Genomic DNA, 14,582 nt, shown 5'->3' on the forward strand with positions numbered 1-14,582 from the left:
CAGGCAGACAAGAAAAGAGCCGATCCCACACCGTTCAAGGTGGGAGAGATGGTATATCTGTCTACAAAATACCTTAAGTCTCTCCAACCCTGTAAAAAACTAGGACCAAAATACATTGGACCTTTTCCAATTAAAAGAATCATAAACCCAGTAACAGTTGAATTAGAACTACCTAAAAATCTTAGACGAATACACCCAATCATTCATTGCAGTCTAATAAAGAGAGAACAACAATCTCCCCTACGAACAAAAATTCCACCACCACCACCTCCCATCATGGTGGAAGGAGAACAACATTTCGAGGTGAAGGAAATTCTGGATTCCAGGAAACATCATGGAACAACTCAATATCTAGTGGCTTGGAAACACCTCCCCTCCTCAGAAAATGAATGGGTCAGCAAACACCACGTTAAAGCACCAAAGCTGCTTAAGAGATTTCATACAGAATATCCGAACAAACCGAGTTAACATTTACATATGTTTTTTTCTTCTCTTTTCTTTTCTCCCCCTACAGATGGACACATCTTTTTTCTAAGGAGAGCGGACTGTCAGAATCCATTTATATCATATTCATAAATGGAATGTTTCAAACATTATTCCATGGATTCTGCCATCTCCCGAAGAGTAGAGAATAAATGTGTATTGAACCGGCAATAGGCATTTCAAAGGAAAGGAGAAGCCTTTTGAACTGGGGAAACAAAAGGGGGGGTTAGCATCTGGCTTTTGTCACGGAAGACAGCAATAAACATGAAGGGTCCTAACTTCCTTTTTCCCACGAGATGGATGATACGAGAGGAAGGATGGGGGACTGACCAAATGGGGGGTTAAAGGGGGGTTAAACCGGGAACTCTTTATAAGGGTTTACTTCGTGGAAATATTAAGTCCTGTTTCGTTTCTACAACCAAGCATGTCATAGTAAAGATTCCTTTTTGGAAATATATTTGACTCTAAGAATTTTGTCTTCCTAAGACGTGGCTTGCGGTGGGTCCTGACATATATTATTAATATAAGAAAGATGAGCTAGCAATGTTCAGATGTAACAATTTTAAAAATCAAATTACACACTCTACAATGTGAAACAAGTCCAAATAGTAAGTTATATAAAGAGATGGTAAGCGGAAAAGAGAATATAATTGTGAATGGACAATTACTAATATTACTTTTATCAGGAATGTCTGAATTATCACGTTGTCTTTGATAGAGATGTGAATGGAACATGCTGAAGTCCCATCAGACTTCAGCTGCTGTTCAATTTTTTGTCTGCTTGCTTTTTTCATATTTTGATCTATTCAATTCAGGAAGAAAGCTGGTTTTACTTATAAATTCAAGTGCCAAGAGATTCAGGATAACCCATTCAGTTCCAGATAACATTTATGCATGCTATATAGTACTGCATAAATTAAAAACAACATCCAATGACATAAAAGGCAACCATTATATACATTGGAATTTACTGTATATTTAGTTTTAATGAATATTACAACCCTTCCTCAAATGTTCCACTGAGTTTCTACTACATACACAACATTGTTGGCATCTTGGGAAATGCAGAATTTTCCATCTCTTAATATGGGGGGTGAGTTATTACCCCCCGATCGGGCTCGCAACTTGGGGGTCCTTCTAGACTCACAGCTCTCCTTAGATCATATTGGAGCTGTGACTAGGGGGGCCTTCGCCCAGGTTCGCCTGGTGCGCCAGTTGTGGCCCTATCTAGACCGGGATGCCTTGCGTACAGTCACTCATGCGCTCGTGACCTCTCGTTTGGACTACTGCAACGCTCTCTACATGGGGCTGTCCTTGAGGACCACTCGGAGGCTTCAACTGGTGCAGAATGCAGCCGTGCGAGTTGTGTTGGGGGTCTCCCGATACTCCCATGTTACACCTCTGCTCCACGAGCTGCATTGGCTGCCAGTTGCCCTCCGGGTGAGATTCAAGGTGCTGGTAATGACCTATAAAGCCCTACATGGCATGGGTCCGGATTACCTACAGCAGCACCTGCTGCCGGCATCAACCTCCCTCTGTCCAGTGCGCTCCCACAGAGTGGGTCTCCTCAGGGTGCCTCCGATCAGAGAATGTCGATTGGTGGCCCCCAGGGGGAGGGCGTTCTCTGTGGGCGCGCCAGACCTATGGAACCGCTTGCAGGTTGAGCTCCGGATGGCCCCCGACCTTCGCTCCTTCCGGCGCGATTTAAAAACCTATCTATTTGAACAATCTGGCCTGGTCTGATGGGTTTGGGGTTGGATTTAGTTTTAACACAGTTTTATTATTGTATTATATTGGGCATAATTCTTTAATCCTTTTTAACTTCTTTTTAACTTTTGTATTTATATTTTGATATTTATTGCCCTGTACACCGCCCTGAGTCCTTCGGGAGAAGGGTGGTATAAAAATTTAATAAATAAATAAATAAATAAATCTCTTTAAGAGGACAAGAATTATAGAGACCGAGTGTTAAATATTATGTTTCAACATATACACAGATGTTAAGTAACTTATTGTTACAAAGTCTGAATCTGTGTTTGAGTTTGTATCAGTGGTGGGATTCAGCTGGTCCGCACCACTTCGGCAGAACTGGTAGCTAATTTTTTGTTGCCCAGGCCCAGAATGGACTTCCGTAAGCGGCATCCATACAGAGAACTGGTTATTCACAAATTTGAATCCCACCACTGGTTTGTGTGTGTGTGTGCAAGCATTTTAAAATCATAAACTAAAGTGCTCTGGGACTTTAGGCTTCAAATAAACAGGCACGTGCAACATAACACCCCAGACTTAACAATTGTTGATAAGACAAAAAAGTCTGGATAATGGCAGAATAAAAGCAGAATGGGGATAGCAGAAGCAAAGAGAAAGAAATGGAGAAAATCACAAAGTACAAAGACCCAAAGGAGACACAGAACATCTGTGGCAAAAGAAAGCAAAGACAGCAACAGTAGTAATAGGTGCTTTGGGTACAATTCCAAAACATTTGGAGAACCAGTCAACTGCAAAAGGCAGCTTTACTTGGAATAGCTCACAGCAATACCTTTAACACCATTAAACAACATCACCTGCCTATCCCAGGTTCTTGGGAATGATATAGTAGATGGATTAGAAATGCCAAATCCAGTCTAAACTGACTGTGCGATGTACCATAATTATAATTCCAGGGTAAGTTGGTAGATAAAATATATTTTAACTTCCTAGTTTAGGGCTGTGAGAAAATGACTGGCCCCAAATCACCAAGCCAGCTCCCAAGCCTAGGGAAGGACTAGTTGCCCAGTAACTTAATTACTGTACCATATTCACACATTTCCTCTTGCATGTGAACATGCATCTGGGCATATACAGTATATGCAAAGAAATTTCTCCATATAGTTACCTATAGCAACCAGACACTGTTTCAATTCAAAGTTATATCACAGAGGATTCAAAATTATTCCATTTTCTCTCCTATGCAGGAGATAAAGAAATGTAACACTTTTCTGTACGCCGATTAAATCATTTCCAGTTTGCATGATATATTGTGATGTGAACAAACCATGTTTAGTTGCTCAACATACGCCCAAAGCTCAGAGCAACTTTGTTTGCAGTTAGCAATCAACGAGCTTCAGTTCTGAATTTTTAGAAAAAATAGCAGTAATACAAAAATAATTTACTAAACTCAATATGGAAAATTAAGTTCAGAGATTAGATGAGATTAGATAAAAACTAACACTGCTTACCTGAGAAAGTAAGGTTTTGCATAAAAACGAAACAAATTCCCTTCAAAATAGACGTCAAATTCGGAAACTCGTGCATAAGGTACTTTGATAATTATTGTGAGAAAATCTGGATCTTGACTCAGTTCAAATACTGGCGTTATCATGATGAATATCAGAAAAAACAATATCACCACCTATAAAACAGTCACAAAAGCAAACAAATTATTATTCTTGGGACATGTGTATCAATAGCATTTGAACACCTGAAAATGATAACTAAAGATTTCTAATAAAATATTTAAATTTAACTGGAAGGTATTCATTATAATCAAAGAAAACCTATTTGTGGGGTGCGATTAAAAACATCCTTCCTATATTTGCTTATACTATGTTACTTAAACAATATATTTAATTTTATACTTCACCATTCTTCAATTAAGGGAGGTGTGATAGGTTCCTGAATAATCCTTATTTAGTACATCCAGATGAAGTTACATGCATAAAAGTCTAAGTTTGTTTTTACTTCGTGGAAATCTACAAATTCAGGGAGTACCTATTATAATGGATCCAGATTTTTTTTATTCAGCAGGTAGCAGTCTTTTGCAAACTGTTCTACTCAAAGGAATCCTGAAAAGGATTAATTTTTTGTTGTTGTTGTTGTTAGTGTAATGGTTCCTTCCCTCTACAGTCTCAGCATTGTTATGGGTTAAAAGCTCGGGTCTCCAGCATAATGCCTGAGAATGTCAATGCATCTTGCCATTCACAAGGTGTCTGGTCCCTCTTGCCAATTTACATCTTCTCAAGTTATTTTAATTTTAGAAACAAAGAAACTGTCACGCTACAAAGGAAAATGCCAGCCTCAAGTATCCTCTTTATTTGCAGGAATCTCAACCCCATATGCCAGCTGCATTTTTTTCCTTTTTCTATTTTTTTTTAATATCCAGCAAAGAAAACACATACAGAAACAATGCAACAGTGATCATATAAAGCCAAAATACACTTATACCATGTGTAATAGCGATATAAAATAAACAGGAGTTTTAAAAAACTCATATATAGGTAGCCAACATTCGTTTCTGACGATTCAGTTACAACAGGCACTGAAAAAATGACTTACATCCAGTCCTTGCACTTATGACCATCATAGGTAAAGGTAAAGGTTCCCCCGCACGTGCGTGCTAGTCGTTTCCGACTCTAGGGGCCGATGCTCATCTCCGTTTCAAAGCCGAAGAGCCAGCGCTTGTCCGAGGACGTCTCCGTGGTCATGTGGCCAGCATGACTAGACGCCAAAGGCGCACGGAACGCTGTTACCTTCCCACCGGAGTGGTCCCTATTTTTCTACTTGCATTTTTACGTGCTTTCGAACTGCTAGGTTGGCAGAAGCTGGGACGAGTAACAGGCGCTCACTCTGCTACGCGGCACTCGGGATTCGATCCGTCAAACTGCCGACCTTCTGATCGACAAGCTCAGCGTCCTAACCCACTGAGCCACCGCGTCCCTAATATGACCATCATAGCATCCCCACAAATCAAAATCTGTGTGCTTGGCAATCAGCATGTATTTATGACAGTTGCAAAATTTTGGGGCTCCTGTGTCCTTCCCAGCTGGCTTCTCACAAGTAAATGGGGTAAGCTGGATTCATTTAACACCCATGTGGTTAACAAGTGGGAGGATTCTCTTAACAGTTATGGCAAAAAAGGTCACAAAATTGGGCAGGATTCACTTAATAACTATCTTGTTTAGCAATGGAAGTGCCTGTTGCAATTATGGTCATAAGTCAAGGATTACCTGTATACTGTTAAACTGAAAAATACTTAAATATTTAAGAAGCTCCAAAATCCATAATTTGTATTAGACAATTGTCTCAACCAGCTGCCTTAACACCATCATTTAGTATTGCACAGCAGACTTTTACCTAGAAATTATCCTGTGTTATCAGTGAGTTCCAGATCTATAAACAACATATATCAACTGTACCCACAGCTATATCACAAAACCATTTCCTCCCTAGAAATGATGAGAAGACACCTTCCTAAATAAAGGAAGATAATCCCAAAACACACAGATGATATATGCTACACCACCCCTTCTTCTTCAAAACATTAAATCTTCTAGCTTAAACATATTATACCAATGTTACAATGGCACTTAACCCTTTCGAATATTCAATATTTCTGCATAAATATGATCTAAAACATGATGGGTCTTTCACACAAGTCCCAAAACTATATAAACAGAAACCAATTAAATAAATGAGGCACCTGTTTATTTACTGAGAAAAATGATCCAAAGGTACATATTTGTGTGTGGGAAAAAGTATGTGAACTTTCGCTTTCAGGAACTGGTGACTTCTTCCTCCACCCCCTACAGCAAAAATTGCAACTAAACATTTCCAATAACTGTTGATTAGTCCTGCACATCAGCTTTGAGAAATTTTAACCTATATTCCTCCTTACAGCCGAGGGAAGATGGTGAAAATCCTTCCATCAACTTCAGGTTCTTCTGTAACATTTTTATAGAATTATAGTCAGGACATTAACTATGCCACTTGAAAACATTAACTTGGTTCTGCTTTAACCATTATTTTGGTTAATGTGGCTTGTAGTTTTGGATCATTATCTTTCTGCATTACCCACTTTCTCCTGAGTTTTAGTTCATGGACAGACCAATATTAATCTCTACATCTCAGGCCCATTTTAGCTTGGGCAGATAATGTGCCTCCTACAAAGGAATTTGCCCAAAAACGTGGGGGTTCCTTATAAACATAAGTTTGTACATTTGTGGGAAAAAATATACTAACCTTGTTTTGTTAAACACAAGTTTAGCATTCTTTCAAAAGAGTTCTAGACCTCTGTTAAAAAAAATATAATGCTCACTTCAGACCATTGCTATTCTTGTGCTGCACAGAAAGTTGATTTAACCCCCTAGAGATCCAGATAAACTGCATTCCTGATTCTTATCCTGGTTAGTGCATTACAGGTAGTCCTAGGCTTACGACCACAATTGAGCCCAAAATTTCTGTTGCTAAGCAAGACTGTTAAGTGAGTTTTGCCCCATTTTACAACAGTTGTTAAGCGAATCACTGCAGTTGTTAAGTTTGTAACACAATGGTTGTTAAGTGAACCTGGCTTTCCCATTGACTTTGCTTCTCAGAAGCTAGCAAAAAGTGATCACATGATCCTGGGACACTGAAACTGTCATAAATATGAGCCAATTGAGAAGCATCCAAATTTTCATCAAGTGACCATAGGGACGCTGCTGCAGCAGTCACGGAAAAAACTGTTGGTCACGTTTTTCACTGCTGTTGTAACTTTGCTTGGTCACTAAACAAATGGTTGTAAGTCAAAGATTTATCTGTAACGAGGCATTTCACTTTTCACTTTTCCTACTGTTTTCAATACTTGAAAAGAAGTGCTGCCCTTTTTCCAACAGACTATTTCTGGCAGTTGCCATCCTCGCTGTTTCCTGGCAGCACCAGGCAAGGTTGGGGCTCACTCATCTTTGATTTGACTGCCTCCACCCTGCACATTTCTAGCTATTTGGACTGACAAGTCTGGGGTGAAGCAAGGAGGGGATACTTTGTGAGAAAGGAAATGAACCCTTGAGCATCCATCAATCATTTCCACGTATCCAACATTGAAACTATAGAAACGGCACTATTCGCTAGCCTGGCTATTTAACCATCAATTTAATTTATGCTTATGCACTTTTCTGCAAGGGTGTTTTTTTTTGAGAGCCAATTTGGTGTAGTGATTAAGGCATCAGGCTAAAAACTGGGAGCTCAAGAGTAAAATCTTGTTTTAGCACAAAGCCATCTGAGTGACCTTGGGCCAGTCAGTTTCTCTCAGCCCTAGGTAAAAGGCAAATCACTTCTGGGGATTAAAAAAAAAACTTTGCCAAAAAAAAAACCTTGCAGAGATTTGTCCAGGCTGTCTCCAAGATTCAAACTGGAGTGAAGTTTAGGGGAAAAAACAACAACCTTCCTGCCAGCTGATAGGCTGTCTGTATCCTCAAGTCAATGAAAAATTAACCCTTGCTACCTTTGTAAGCCTATTTACACATACACACACATCCTTGCTTTCATGCTTTTCGAGCAGACCTCTGCTCAACCTGGCAACTTCCAGATATGCCGGAGTTCTATCCTATGATTCCCATCTAGGCCAATAGTTGCGGATGTTGAGCTCTGTAGTCCAGCGTCTTATAGGAAGGCAATTATATATGGAAGCTCTGAGCTGCTGCCCACCCTGCATTTGGGGTGAAAAATGAAAGATTACCGTGGGCTGCTCAGCCTTTCACCTCGGCGGCAATTCCTTTCCGCCTCCTACAGCCTTAATCTATACGCCGAGCAATAAGTAAGGAAACAAGAATGCCACAAATGAAACCCCGCGCCAACACTCACCCACCCGTAGAAGCTTCAGACACCTCCGCTCGCAGCTTCCCACGTTTCCACGGTTCGCTTCTCCGCCTCCAGCCGTCCGATGCTCTGACGGCGACGAGGCTCCCTACGGGCTACAGCCTCCTGCCAATCCAATTGCTCTTCCTCAATAGGAAGCCGCAAAGCGAAGAAGGCGGGCTGTTGGAGAGGCGGATTGAAAGATCATTGGACGAGCCCATCCAATCAGAAGTGGTTGAGCTAGCACGAAAGTGATACGGATGCTGGGGGAAAAAAAAACACACACACAAAAAAACAACGAACGACCCAGACAGCCAAGGGCTCACGTGACAGATGCCAGGGTGGGACGACTACAGGCGTTCTGTTTCTGCGCGTGCGCGGCATGGGAGCTCAACCTTCCTTCGGTTCTGGTTGTACGAAGAGAGAAATGCGGGAAATCAGCTTAGCGCTGGCTAGCCTTTGTCCCCGACTGTTATTAACCCTTATACCAAAACGCCTGAGCGACGTAGGCAGGATTGGATGTTAAAAGTTGTTACCGTCACGCTAACGGCGTTTAAGTCATAGAACCTAAGCTGGACAAAACGGGACTAAATGATTCTTATCGGGGAGGTTTTAGTTGCACGGGGATTCGGAGTTGTTAAGAGTAGCATCCCCTTGCAACATCGATCCGGGCAAATCTGCTGAATGACAGTTCCTAAACGACGCCAAGAATTTTAAAATGAAAACTAGGATATGTATGTATGTGTGCGTGCGTGCGTGTGTGTGAGTGCGCGTCTGTACGGGTACCGTATACTTTTGAGAGCGAGCATGAGAATTTCATTTTTTTAACGTGTGCCCGCGTGTTCCCAAGAAAAAAAAGTGACACTAAAGCTTATCGAATGAGAAAACGAGAGGCTTACGCGAGAATTTCATTGTTTTAACGCAGGGGTCTTCAAACTTGGCTCTTTTATGACTTGTGGACTTCAACTCCCAGAATTCCTCAGCCAGCAAAGCTGGCTGAGGAATTCTGGGAGTTGAAGTCCACAAGTCATAAAAGGGCCAAGTTTGAAGACCCCTGTTTTAACGTGTGCCCGCGTGTTCACAGAAAAAAAGTGACCATAAAGCTTATCGAATGAGAAAACGAGAGGCTTCACGCGGCAGACCGCAACGCGCACGCTGCCTGGCCTAACCCATGCCCGTTACAGCTGCACGTTGAAGGCCGCCCTGCCGCTTCCTCTCCACTTTTGTAGCCGCGGTGGTTTTCTGAACTTTACGGTAGGGTCTCCTTGGCCCCGCCCCGCTTGGCCGCTGAGCTGCGGGGCCAGTGTGGCAGCTGCGCGCCGCCAACTCCCTCCTTTGCGCCCGACGCTTCGGGCGGCGAGAGCGAGCGGCTTTAAAATGTCAAAGCTGGATCCAATTTGCCAGCGCGGGAGCGGGAGGACGAGGGGGATGTCTCTCCGCCGGGGCTGAGGCAGCCTCGCCTGCCTGCCCGCCCGCCGGACGATGAGGCTCTCTTGCAAAGTGGTGGCCCTGGCGCTCTGCCTGGCGCTCCTGCTGCTCCTCTACCTCTTGGTGGGCAACGCCGACGAGCCGCCTTTGCCAGCGGCTGGGGAGAGCCCTTCGGGGCCCGTGGCCGCCGGGAACGTCGCCCCGCCGCTCCAGACTCGCTTCCGACCCGTCCGGCCGGCGGAGCCAGAGAAGGAAAAAGCAGTTCAGGTTTCCAAGCGGGAGCCACGTCCCCGCCGAAAATCGGGCAAACGCAACGCGGTTCGAGCCAGAGGAAAGTCGGCCAGCCTTCGGTAAAGCCTTCCGAGTCGAGCCTTTTGAGCCTCGAGATGGCTCGGGCTTCATCGGCAGTGTCTCGAAGCAAAATGGGTGGATGGGTGGGTAGGGCATTTGGGGGGGAGATGGGGCCTCTTCCTTCTCTCGGCTCCTAGGGAGGAAACCGGGTTTCTTCCCAGAGGTACGCCCTGAGACATGCAGGTAAACTCCGTGGGTTTGTTTTTGTAAGAGAGAGGGGGGGGGGGGAAAGTCCTTGAAAGTTTATCCGATTGCGGTTGGAATTCTTGTTTGGGGGAATTTTATTCCAAAATGCAGATTGATGCTCTCTGTATACTCTCAAACGTATGAAAGATGCATGGCACAAGCATATTAAGCCAGAATGCGGTTTGGGATATGGATATATATATATATATATATATATATATATATATATATATATGTATGTATGTATGTATGTATGTATGTATGTATGTATGTATGTAATGTATGTATGTATATATATATATGTATATATATATATGTGTATATATATATATATATATATATATATATATATATATATATATATATATATATATATATATATATATATATATATATATATTGATTTATATCCCGCCCTATCTCCCGAGGGACTCAGGGCAGCTAACAACATCAAAACTTAAAGGTCTCTGTACAGTAAATTAAAAAATAAAATTTGAAATAAATTAAAGTAAATTAAAGAATAAAGTTAGAATTGTAAATATAATTAAAATCCCTGTCAGTCTAGGTCAGCCAGGTGGAAAAGGAGTGTTTTGAGGCCGCGGCGAAAGGACTGGAGATCTTGGGCCATCCGAAGCTCAGGGGGGAGCTGGTTCCACAGGGCTGGCGCTCCCACAGAGAAGGCTCTTCCCCGGGGGTCGCAAGCCGACATTGTCTAGCTGACCGTAACCTGAGGAGGCCTTCTCTGTGTGAGCGTACTGGGCGATGGGAATTCGTTCCCGGCAACAGATGGTCCTGCAAGTATCCTGGGCCTAAGCCATGTAAGGCTTTAAAGATAAGAACCAGCACCTTAAATCTCACCCGGAGGGCAACTGGTAGCCAATGCAGCTCACGCAAGAGGGGTGTAATATGGGAGTATCTGGGTGCTCCCATCACTACCCGTGCAGCTGCACTCTGCACCAGTTGAAGCCTCTGGGTGGTCTTCAAGGGTAGCCCCATGTAGAGAGCATTACAGTAGTCTATACGGGAGGTAACGAGTGCGTGGGTGACTGTACATAGGGCATCTCGGTCTAGAAAGGGGCGCAACTGGTGTACCAGGCGAATCTGGGCAAATGCCCCCCCTAGCCACGACTCTTAAATGTGTCATTTAATAATCAGGCTGGTGGAAAAATGTAGATTTTTAATGCATAATTTGTACACCTGCTGATTGTATGTATTGATGTTAAAACTGCTCCCCACTTGATGCATTTAAATAGCCAAGTACCAATTACAAATGTTTTACATACGTTTATATTAATAACCTTTCTGGAAACGGTCATAGAGAAGACATGGGCCTTTAATACTTTTATATAGCCAGTAAAGAACCACATCTTCTCTCTCCCTCTTTCCTTCTCTCTCTCTTTTTCTGGAACATACATATATTGCTCATAGCTGCAATGTTTTGTGATGTGGGCTCACAGCTGTATACAAGATGTTAAGCAACCTTTAGAGACCCACTCAATCCCATTATAGTCCTTAATCTGTGGAAAAAAATAATCAAAAATAATTTTTGAAAGATAACCCTCTTTCCTGAAAATGTTTCTGTATAAGCAGCTGAAATCCTCCATGCTTAATTCTTTGTTTCCTCAATGTTTATACTGTTCTCTGCATACTATTGTTTCACTCCTAATGGTTTTCCTATGTAGAGATAATAACAAAGTTTTGAATTACTTGGAAAAGACAACATGCATTGGCTTCTTGTCCTGTATATCTGTTCCAATTAAATGCTTGTTGTAAAGTTCATAACTGCTAGCATATATGTTGCTGAAAGCTATGTGGGAATTTGTCAGCAGTTTCCCATTGGAGTTTTCTTATGTCTGCTCATTTGGAAAAATAAATAAAGAACCATGGCTTAGCACAATGTATGAACTAATAGAGAGCCAGTTTGATCCAATAGTTTATTTATTTATTTATTCAATTTATATACCGCCCTTCTCCCGTAGGACTCAGGGCAATTCACAAGGTATTTTAAAAAACAGATACAACAATTACAAAACTTAAAATCAATTAAAAAGAATTATATAAACCTTGCAATAAAACCCCAGTTAAAAACAGTTAAAATCCCAATTAATATCCTCAGACCAGGCCAGAGAGCTCAAAGAGCCAGGTCTTCAGGTCCCGGCGGAATGAGCGAAGGTCAGGGGCAGTCCTAAGCTCTACAGGCAGCTGATTCCAGAGGGCAGGCGCACCCACAGAGAAGGCCCTCCCCCTGGGTATTGTCCGCCGGCAATCTTTTACCAGCGGTACCCTGAGAAGGCCCTCCCTGTGGGAGCGCACAGGACGAAGGGAGCTTGATGCCGGCAGCAGGTGTTCCCTGAGATATCCCAGACCCAAGCCATTTAGGGCTTTATAGGTCATCACCAGCACCTTGAATCTCACCCGGAGGGCAACCGGAAGCCAATGCAGTTCGTGGAGCAGAGGTGTTACATGGGAATATCGGGAAACCCCCATCACATTCTGCACCAGCTGAAGCCTCCGGGTGGTCCCCAAGGGCAGCCCCATGTAGAGAGCGTTGCAGTAGTCCAACCGGGAGGTCATGAGCGCATGAGTGACTGTGTGCAGGGCATCTCGGTCCAGGTAGGGCCGCAACTGGTGCACCAGGCGAACCTTGGCAAAGGCCCCCCTGGTCACGGCTCCTATATGGTCTTCAAAACTGAGTTAAGGCACTAGGCCAGAGGTCCCCAACCTTTTGGGCACCAGGGACCCATTACAAGGAGAGAGGTTTTTCTGCGGACTGGAGGGGTTGTGGTTTTGTGTGCTTCCTGCAGATGGGGCTTGGCTCGTTTGTGTGGACTGGTTGCTGGCATGCTGTGGCCTGGTGCTGGGGTTGGGGACCCCTGCACTAGGTTAGAAACTAGGAGACTTGAGTTATAGTCCTTAGGCATGAAAGCCAGTAGGGTGACTGGGCCAGTCACACTCTGTTGGCCCAACTCAACTTGCAGAATTGTTTTTGTGGGGAAAGAAGAAGGAGGAGGAGCGTTAAATACGTTCACTGCCTTGAATTATTTATAAAAAAATAAAGGCAGGATATAAATAAAAATATCCCTGTCCCAGGTCCGTGGGAAGGACTTGATAGGTGGATAAAAATGCCAAATCTAGTCTAAATATCTGGCTGATCACAACAAATCATAATATTAAAAAGCCACACTTAGCTTCTCAAATTTATTATCAGAAGCATGGAGGTTGAACTGGAAAAAAGGAAGAGAAGAGCAATAGAGATGGTGAGAGGCTTAGATGTTAAATCTTCAGGACAGTGAAAGAATTGGGTGTTTAGCTGAAAGAAGAGAAAGCTAAGGAGAAGCATGATAGCTATCTTACAATACTGTTGCAGGGAAGAGGGTGTAGATTTATTCTCAATAGTGTCTTAGCATAAAGCAAAGACCAGTTATTGAGATGCAAGCTCAAAATTTTTGACCATCAGAGCTATAAGCAGCGGGGACAGGTGCATCCTAGAGTTATCCTGAATGTTCTACCATTGGAGTTTTTCAGCAAAAGGTTGGATAGACATCTCTCCAGGATAATGTGAGGATTTCTGCAGTGGATGGACTGAACCACCATGGTTCCTCACAACTATGACTTGGATCAGGATATTGGCGCCAAAGCATTTTTTTTAAAAAAAATACTTTAGTTATTAAATTTATATGCTGCCCATCTCACTATCAAGTGACTCTGGGTGGATTCCAGTGCTATAAATAATAAAATAAAACAACAGGAGGAAAAAAATTAAAATGTGGACAGTAAGAGTTAAAACATTAAAACTAATACTAAAGTAAATACAAGAAGCAATGCATAGTTGGTTAGAAGTGGGACCTTCTACCAATCTACTAGCCACCTCCAAAATGGGACTCCCCCATTAGGGTCCCAAGCCAGTTGGCTGAGCCAGATTTTCTGGCTCTTTTGGACGGTCAAGAGGTGGGGGCATTATCTCACCTTGGGAGACATTATATTCCAAAAGACAAGAGCCATGTCAGAAAAGTCTCTTCTCCTGGACCCCGTCAACCACAATTCTTTGTCCAATGGGATCCAGAGCACGCCCCTTCTCCCAGAGTGAATGGGGTGGGCCAATCCCATTGGGCTGAGATGATTCCTTAGGTAACCTGGACCCATGCCATTGTTATTGTTGTTAGCTGCAAAGTCGTGTCTGACCCATCGCGACCCCATGGACAACGTTCCTTCAGGCCTTCCTGTCCTCTACCATCTTCTGGAGTCCTTTTAAGGTTTAAGCTCATACCTACTGCTTCAGTAACTCCATCCAGCCACCTCATTCCCAAAGCAATAACTTATTTTCCCCATGCAAATAATGCTAAGCAATTTATTGCCCAGCCACCCAAAAAATTGCCATTAGTTTATCCAGCTTAAAAGCCCTATTTTTTTCCATCCAAATATGGAGTGAGCCTTATTTTTACAGTATAAAAGATCAATCTTAAAAAGCAGCTCTTGATTTGTTCGTTCTAAATGGTTCCACTGATTACCAAATGTCATGACAGGTGTGTGGCTTTACCGATGCT

The 14,582-nt window shown here is 42.9% G+C and overlaps 2 protein-coding genes across 4 annotated transcripts in view; one reads left to right on the forward strand and one right to left on the reverse strand.

The window, feature by feature from the left end:
• Nucleotides 1-8,310, reverse strand: part of SHQ1 (SHQ1, H/ACA ribonucleoprotein assembly factor) — a 105,953-nt gene extending 97,643 nt beyond the window's left edge. For 2 of the 3 annotated variants that reach the window (XM_083354304.1, XM_083354302.1), the window contains exons 1-2: nucleotides 8,080-8,310; nucleotides 3,702-3,874 (exon numbers count right to left, since the gene is read on the reverse strand). In XM_083354304.1, coding sequence (XP_083210430.1) covers nucleotides 3,702-3,844 — 143 coding nt within the window. In that variant the 5' untranslated portion in view covers nucleotides 3,845-3,874; nucleotides 8,080-8,310. The remainder of the gene's footprint in view (nucleotides 1-3,701; nucleotides 3,875-8,079) is intronic. The other variant, XM_083354303.1, reaches the window with a different exon arrangement.
• Nucleotides 8,311-9,391: 1,081 nt separating this feature from the next.
• GXYLT2 (glucoside xylosyltransferase 2) overlaps nucleotides 9,392-14,582 on the forward strand; it is a 30,489-nt gene continuing 25,298 nt past the window's right edge. Inside the window, exon 1 of the mRNA XM_083354313.1 lies at nucleotides 9,392-9,851. Within this exon, the coding sequence (XP_083210439.1) occupies nucleotides 9,556-9,851 (296 nt within the window). The 5' untranslated portion in view covers nucleotides 9,392-9,555. The remainder of the gene's footprint in view (nucleotides 9,852-14,582) is intronic.

This window comes from Vipera ursinii (genome assembly GCF_947247035.1).
Source record: "Vipera ursinii genome assembly, chromosome: 2".
Classification (NCBI taxonomy): Eukaryota; Metazoa; Chordata; class Lepidosauria; order Squamata; family Viperidae; genus Vipera; species Vipera ursinii.